At 32.8% G+C, this 8,966-nt stretch overlaps 1 protein-coding gene across 1 annotated transcript in view; it reads right to left on the minus strand.

Moving 5' to 3' along the window:
- LOC107599377 (CBP80/20-dependent translation initiation factor-like) overlaps positions 1-8,966 on the minus strand; it is a 55,143-nt gene that overhangs the window by 21,218 nt on the left and 24,959 nt on the right. The window contains exons 7-8 of the mRNA XM_016290953.1: positions 7,914-7,990; positions 4,351-4,419 (exon numbers count right to left, since the gene is read on the minus strand). Coding sequence (XP_016146439.1) covers positions 4,351-4,419; positions 7,914-7,990 — 146 coding nt within the window. The remainder of the gene's footprint in view (positions 1-4,350; positions 4,420-7,913; positions 7,991-8,966) is intronic.

Here is an 8,966-nt window from a genome sequence, read left to right on the forward strand (position 1 = left end):
CTTAAAATGTAATTTATTTCTGTGATCAAAGCTGAATTTTCAGCATCCTTACTCCAGTCTTCAGTGTCACATGATCTTCAGAAATAATTCTAATATGCTGATTTGCTGCTCAAGAAACATTTCTGATTATTATCAATGCTGAAAACAGTTGTGTTGCTGAATATTTTTTGTGGAAATCGTGATCATTTTATTTTTCAGGATTCTTTGATGAATAGAAGGTTCAAAAGAACTGCATTTTATTTAAAATAGAAATCTTTTGTAACATTATAAATGTCACTTTTGATCAATTTAATGCATCCCTGCTGAATAAAAGCCCTAATTTCTTTAAAAATTCATCTGTATCTTCACAACTTTTGTACAAAAAATAACATTATTTATATATAATATAATGTAATAACATTAATATATATATATATATATATATATATATATATATATATATATATTTATTTATTACATCATTTACATCATTATACACACACATATGCATTTTTAGCATTTTAAACTAATTTCTTCCAAGTATTCATCAAGGCAAACTGTGCTTTAGTTTCTTTAAAAACCTTGTGAAAGTAAATCTCAACCTTGCAAAAATGCAAATCTCAACAGAACATGAAAAAGCATTAAGATGAAAAGATTCTTTGAAGAAAAGTTCAGTTTGGAGTAGATTGAATACGTTTCTGAGAAAAATCAAAGCACTTCTATTCATTTAAAATCAGACATCTGCTCAACAGAATCACAGCCTTCAGATATACAGAGTTAATTAATAACTCAATTAGATGTAGAAATTGACCTTTGACTTTGAAAATGATGAAACAAAGGTTGGAAAATGAACAAATAATGTTAGATGTTAACCTAATAAACCTAACAGCACACCCATCAGAACGTCTCAAATCTTAGTGCTGACTCTCCTTAAATAATTTAAATACATGATGTACATTGTGTGTGTGTGTGTGTGTGTGTGTGTGTGCACCTCTGAATGACATACACTTCTAAGCAGCTCAAGAGCAGGATTGAATGTCGTCCACACCCAACCCTTCCTCTCCCTCATTCACACACACTACAATACAACAAAAAGCTCTGAGAAAACCTCTTACATAACATTTACATCAAGTGTTTACTTTACACAAGATAAACCCTGACTGACAGGTCTGTCATCGATGGGAATCTTCACACTTCACACCTGCGTCATGGTAAAGTTAAAGCTCTCTCTCACAACACACCATATTTAAATGTACGCAAACAAAAATAAGACTGAGGAACAGAAGAAATATGCACTTGATATCTCATATTGCTGATCAAAAATTGAAAATACATCCTTCCAAAATGTTCAAGGAGACAAATAACTCAGGTTGTGAAAACGACGACATACCAAACAGATTAAAGTGATTAAAGTTTAAAGTAACCCATTTTCTCCATCACAGAACACTGTTCTCCACCATGTATAGCAGATGATCATCTATAGAAGATCCTGGAATCATCAACCTCCACTTCTGTGTTTTCAGGTAATGTCCAGTAGTGGTCAATCGAGATATCACCGATATATCGGCCGATATTTGGCATTTTTTTAATTTAGGCATTGAACAGACTGTATTTCTGAGTTTTGTCAAAATAAATAAGGCATTTACTTTGATTCAAATCTATAGTACCCCAAATTCTCCATCACACAACACGCTAGTTCTCCAGCACGTAAAACAGATAATCTATAGAATATTCTAGAAGCGTCAACCTCCCTTGGTAATGCCCAGTAGTGGTCGACTGATATATCACCAAGACCAATAAATTGGCAGATATTTGGCATTTTTGAAATATCGGCATTGAACGATACCTTACATTTCACCGTTAAGTGTCTAACTGAAAACTCATATCTTTCGACTTTACTTGACTTCATCCTAAAAAAAAAAAAAAAAAACTGTCTCTCTCTTTATTTATTCCTTCCCTTTCTAGCTTGTACTTATTTGATCAATACCTAAAACTTGGTATTACAAGCACTTCCTGTGTCTGGTTGCCTCTTTAAAAAGAATCGCTTTATGTATTCCCCAATTGTAAGTCGATTTGGAGCAAAGTGTCTGCAAAATAACTAAATGTAAATGTAACTTTTATTTTGAGAGCAATAGGACTTTTATTTTGACAGTGCTAAAAACTGTCAAAAAGTTGTGCACTGCTCTGCATCGCTCACTTGAATAGCTAAAGATTTAATTTACAGCAGACACTACTGTATATTTAAATTGATGCAAATGAAAATAAAACTGTGAGGAACAGAAGCACACTCATACTCCTAATTAAAGTGATTAAAGTCTGTAGTAGCCCATTTTCTCCATCACAGAACACTAGTTCTCCACCATGTAAAACAGTTCATTTACAGAAGATACTAGAACCATCAACCTCCATTTTTATGTTTTCAGGTAATGTCTAATAGTGGTTGACAGAAGATGGATATATTAGACGATATTTGGCATTGTTAATAATCAGTATTACAGATAAGTTTTTCTTTAAATTCTTCAAATTATTAAGTGAATTATTGAGTAAGATCATACATACATATATATATATATATATATATATATATATATATATATATATATATATATATATATATATATATATATATATATATATATATATATATATATATATTAGGGGTGGGCAATATGACCAAAATCTTGTATCACGATATGAGTAATTTTATATCACGGTGTATATATATATATAACGATATAGTTTTCTTTTAATAAGGTTTTTATTATATTAAAATGTCTGATACCTTGGGTTGCAAAAAGGAAAGGTGGAACATTTCCAGTAAATTTCGGAAACATTCCAGACATTTTTGAAACTTTCCAGGATTTTTTTGGAATATTCCATGGATTTATGGAAAGTTTCTGGAAATTTTCCACCCCTTTACAACCCTATTGATACCATAGACTTTTCATAATCCTTGTCACCAATGTCGATATCAAACTAATACAAGAAAAAAAAAAAAAAAAAAAAAAAAAACTCAAGCTCACTGGAGATAAATAAACAGTCAGTGATGAAATAAGAACAAGAAACTAATTACAAGCAATAGGACAAAAAAACTACAATAAATAAGAAATACATTGTGTAAATTAATTAGTCTTCACTGTGTAAGTTATCTCTATCTCCCTATCTATATATCCATATCTCTTTCTCTCTCTATATAAATATAAATATATATAAAATCTATATATCTGTATATCTATATAGGCATAATTATTATCATTATCATTATTTATTTTCCTCTTACTCTAGTTACAAAAGTGATTTAGTCAAGAGCAAATCTCTCACTGTTGTTTGATTAACATGAATGGCAGACCCTTTAAGACCGAAGTCTGGATCCAATATACTGTTACACATGCGCTTTCTCTCGCAACTGTTTACGTTCTCTTAAGACCTAAATGACTGTTTATGAGGATACCTGCAAAGCCGGGCATTTGGACGCATATAAGTGTTTATGCGATTGTTCAAAGCCAATAAAGCGGCAAAAATGCTCACGAGCTCTATTAGCAGCTGATGCGCAGCTTACGCACTCCTCTCACACAGAAACAGAGACAGCGCGCACATATAGCTCTGTTGTTTGTGTTACAACGGCCTAAAATTAGTTGTTTTAAACTGCAGTGCTTAAAAATGCGTGCAAACATGAAGTTTTCGTGACCACGCGCACAGCAACGTGACGGGCAGTCATTCAAAAGATGAAAAAGTATTGCCGTAAACAATGTATTTTGCGGCACTACGAAATAAACGATAGAGCATAATATGAAACAATAGACTTTTAATTTCGTTCATCCGATACATATCATCATATCGCCCAGCCCTAATATATATATATATATATATATATATATGATCTCACTCTTAATAATTTGAGTTATATTCAATTATGAATTTTTTGATGGCCAAGCTGATATATGTATACATGTTTGACAACAAATGTTTAGCAACCCTTTCACTCCACCAGATCTTCTCAACCCATTCCAGCTGAACACCGTAATGACCGTCATTAATATCCCTCATACCCGCCACCTTAATGCCTGTAGATTTGGATTTCCGTACTGGACTTTGTACGGAGATACTTTGCAGATTAATGATGACTCAACTGAAGAGAGGCAGGTGAGGATGAGAACACGCTGTACAGAGGATTTATGTTGTGCAAGCAGAATAAAGCAAACAGGACATCAGGGTCTCCGATCCAGTCAGAAGATGGTTAGTTTGCATCCCAAGAGCAGGTCAGAACCCATAAGCAGTTCAGGAGTCCGGTTCTTGTGAGTGAAGTTTGTAAGTGGAAGGACAAGATTGAGCGGACAGGATTTAGGAGCTGGACCCGTTTGAGACACTGACCTGGACACTTGCCGCTTCCCCTCGGCCGGCAGCAGCACCATCAGCTGGTCCTGGGGCGGATCGGATCGGCTATGGGTACCACAGGGAGACGACGTGAACAAGGTGGATGGGAGGGTGGAAACAAGGAGGGATGGAAAACAAGAAGATACGAGAGAACTAAATACAACAGAAAGAACAAAAGGAAATGGAGGAGGTGGAACAGTAACAACTAACAAAAATGCAGGAGTGAATAATTGGGACAATTATGAAATCTATTGGGGACAAAATAAAATAAAGTAAAATAATTGATTAAAAAAATAAGCAATTAAAAGAATAAAACAAAATAACTATAAAATGTTACAGGAGTTAATAAAATAAAACTAAAAAATACTTAAAATATAAAATTAAATATTTAAAATATGAAATAAAATAATTTAAATATAAAATAAAATAAGTACATTCAAAACAAAACAAAACAAAACAGTAGCTTTAGGGTTTAAGGGCAGCAATAGGCATGTGCATCTACATAATGCTGTGGAAACCAGAGATATGTTGCTGTAAATATGAGAAGACAGGATGGTTTTGGTGATGAAAGTTTCATTTTTTGTCAACATGGCACACCCCTAGGCTAGATATTTAATTCTTCTTTGCTTCGTGATTGTTTGGTACACCTAATTCACTGATCATCATAAAATAATCTTTTATCTTAGAATTAGGTTTTCTCAATGATAACGAGGAGGACACGTTTGAGAGAGGCGGGGCATAGAGGACCTACAATAATGTACAGTATTTGAAAAATAATGTGTTTTTTGAACATTAAAGCATGTCAACATATTCTGTTACACCAAATAATGATCTTTAAAAAAGCATCATATGACCCCTTTAAAACAAGCTTAACAAAACACTTTCTGTGAGCAGCTTGTGCATTTCCTATGCCAAGGATCCTCAAAGAAAAACAAAAATGTGCCTTTTTTGATGCCTTTTGTGTCCATATCATCCCTCTCTCTTCAATTGTGAAGGTCCACATCATTCCTCATCCAGAGGATGAACAGGGTCTTGGTTTATTTCAGTCCATCTGATTGTAGATTTGAGTCATCAGCTGCAAATTCACTTGATATTGAGCTTCTTTAAAGGCTCTGAACTACTGAAACATGCCAAAAAGCCCACACACACCTGAGAAGCATATTCCTTTGCCTCAAACTACTGCATATAAATTAAAACAGGCTTCTGTTATAAAGTAAAATAAGGTCAAAAAATAAAACACCAATCAAAAGTTTGGGGTTGGTATGATTTATAATATACTGTTTTAGAAAGAAGTGTCTTCTGCTCACCAAGGCTGCATTTAATTAATCAAAATTACAGTAAAAACGGTAATATTGTGAAATATTATTACAATATAAAATAACAGTTTTATATTTGAATATATGTTAAAATGTAATTTATTGCTGTTATCAAAGCTGTATTTTCAGCATCATTACTCCAGTCTTCAGTGTCACATGATCTTCAGAAATCATGCTGGTGTTCATTTGATCAGAAGTAACTTTTCTTAAGTCGTTGGCTCTTAATGAAGTCAAACAGCTGCTGCTTTCCTGTGAGATTCTGTCAGCAAAATGCTGCAGTTCATAAATGTGACTGCAAAGATGTTTCGATTCAGCAAACTAATCTAAAGAGCGAGAGAGACAGCGAGAAGAAAGAAAAGGCAAGAAGCGATGCCAACAAACAACTCGACCGCAGAGTCCTCTCTGGCAGGAGCAAAGCATTGTGGGTGGCCAAGACCAGCAATAACAGGCTGAAAAAGCCTTCTGTTAGAGGAGTGGGAGAGAAAGAGAGAGAGATGTGGGAAGAGAATCATCTCATGTAGTATCGTGAACAGCGACACACACACACACACACACACACACGATTCTCTAGATTGTCTTTTCTCTTATATCCAACTTTAGCAGTCAAAGCGGACATATCCTCATATTCTGTGGTCTGAAAGCCAAGTAAAACATGCAAAAACGTAATTTTACACTATTAGTAACTTGCAGATACAATGCTAGAATGCTGTGGGTGGTTACTAGGGAGTTGCTATGGCATCCTGAGTGGTTTTATTGCATTGCTATATGGTTGCTAGGGTGTTCCAAGTGGTTGCTAGGCTACTTATTGTTACGGGACTACTTACACAGTCAACTTTAAGACCCCCTAATTATAATAATTTCACTCTTTAAAATATTTTACAGTAAATAACCTGAACATTTTGAAAAAAAAAAATATATAATAATAATAATAGAGATACTATTTACACTATTTTTATATTATATTTTTTATTGTTATATTTATATATTAATATTTATTCATTAGTCTGAATACTTTCCGTACCCACTGTATATGTGTGTGTGTTTAAATATATAATTGTATTTTAGTTTATTATATTTCAAGAATCAATAATGTTTATATATTTATATGTTTGTTTATATATTAATATTTATTCATTATAATTTTATTATTAAATTATTTATTCATTTCATTTTTGGAGAAATATTTATAAAAAAAATGTTTTTTGTAATTTTTATTTATTTATTTACTTTTTAAATATGCCAATATAGTTTTTATTTATTTATATATTCAGTTTTACTTTTTTATTTTAGTACATCAAGTAAACTAAATGAAAATAGAAATGTTGCTTTGGCAACTAACAGAAATAAAATAAGTTTAAGTTTTTTATATTTTATTTTATTTCAGTTTATTCTATTTTAAAGAAACAAAAATATGTTTGTTTATATATTTATATGTTGGTTTAGTAAGATTTATTAATTGTAATTTAATTTTTTAATAATATTTATTTAAATTTTCATTACAGTTTTAGTAATTTTGAAAATAAATAAAGTTTAAGGATTTTTATTTTATTCCAGTTAATCATATTTCAAGTAAAAAAAAATGTTTGTTTTTTTCATGGTTTTAGTTTTAGTTAACTATACAAATCCTGACTCACGGGCATCAAGAGCACTAGTAAAGTTTAATGAATAAAAAGCCTTTATTCACATATAAACCACACGTCCTGTCAAAGCCAACACCTCAGCGTAAACGTCCTCGAATCCAGCGGCATCACAAAGCAGACACGAGAAGCGTCCGCTGAAGGCATGCAGTCAGACTGGCTTTCACACACAAGGACATCAGAGCCTTTCTTCACATCAACAAAGCCACGAATAATACAAAGCTTTTGCTTTCTTTCACCCTCCTCCTTCTCCTTTTCTTTCGCACAAGTTTAGACCAAAATATTTTCTTTTTTTGCCGTTTCTTAGCAACTGCAAATTACAACAGAGAACTTTTCCGATGAAGTCAAAGTCAAAACGTAAAAGAAAAAAAGTGGAAGTGCTTTTATAGATTAAACGAGCAGATTATGAGTAAAGAACATGCAGATCCAGAGTGTTAGGGTTTACACGAGCACAAACACACCGGCTGACGCTCTCATTGCATTAACAGTCAACATGAGTGGAAAGTGTGAGCTGCTGTTTTCTCTGCTTTACGAGTCTAACGTCAGCGCTCTGTATGTAACGCTTGCGCTAAACAACTGGAAGTAACATTAAGACGGAGTGACTCACCGGCGGTCATTTCTGCGGCGACGAAACAGTTTTTTCGTGTGTGCGATCTCAGCTTCATTAGGCAGAGGAGGGAAAACCTGCAGAAAGAGAGAAAATAACATGAGAAACGCCAAAGCAAAAAGTATTTCACAGTTTGTATACAAGCATGAACCTCACAACAACAAAAAATAATAATTATATATATATATATATATTAAGACTTTTATCATTGTGATTTTATTATCATGATAATTATGCACATTTCCCCAGAAACTCTCATTACTGTAATGTTTTGTTTTAATTCTCATTATTTTCAATGGTGATTTCCATAACTGTTTTAGATAATGAAATACAAAATTATTTAATTAAACATTTTGTACAACAACAAATTAATTTTGGACAATTACAACTTTTTAAAAAAAATAAAAAATTTAAATAAACACTTCATAAAAATATTTAAAAATTCTTGGCAAAATACTACACACACACATAGTTTTTTCTCCATAAATTATTTATGCATCTTTGATGTATTTGTAAAAAAAAAAAAAAAAAATACTTCAGCTTTATATTACTATTCTGCATTACAGTAATATTTGATAAAATTGTCAAATATGACCCATTACTTAACAGTTTAGCAATGATTACAATCCATTCAAATACAGATGGTTAAAATCAAGTCCCACCCTTCATTATTCATAATATTGTTTCACATGAAAATACGTCATGGAGATGTGAATGAAGATGTGTGTATGTTTGTGCATGTGACTGAACATCATCTACAGACACACCACAAACTACAGAGAAAAAAAAAACCCATCTCTTGGATCCTACAGGAGGTTAAAACGCCAAAGATTATCGACAAGATCTGGGAAACTAGTACTGGTGCATGATGGGTAATAAAACCCTAAACTCTGACAACCTTCCATTTCACAGCATAATGGAACATTCTTGAGCTCTGAGCTGCGGTGGCAGCATTTACAAACACACACACACACACACACACACACACACACACACACACACACACACACACACACACACCCCCCCTCTGTTTTTCTCTTTCTACCCCTTCTC

This window comes from Sinocyclocheilus grahami, unplaced genomic scaffold (genome assembly GCF_001515645.1).
Source record: "Sinocyclocheilus grahami isolate Dianchi unplaced genomic scaffold, SAMN03320097.WGS_v1.1 scaffold265.1, whole genome shotgun sequence".
NCBI classification, from domain to species: Eukaryota; Metazoa; Chordata; class Actinopteri; order Cypriniformes; family Cyprinidae; genus Sinocyclocheilus; species Sinocyclocheilus grahami.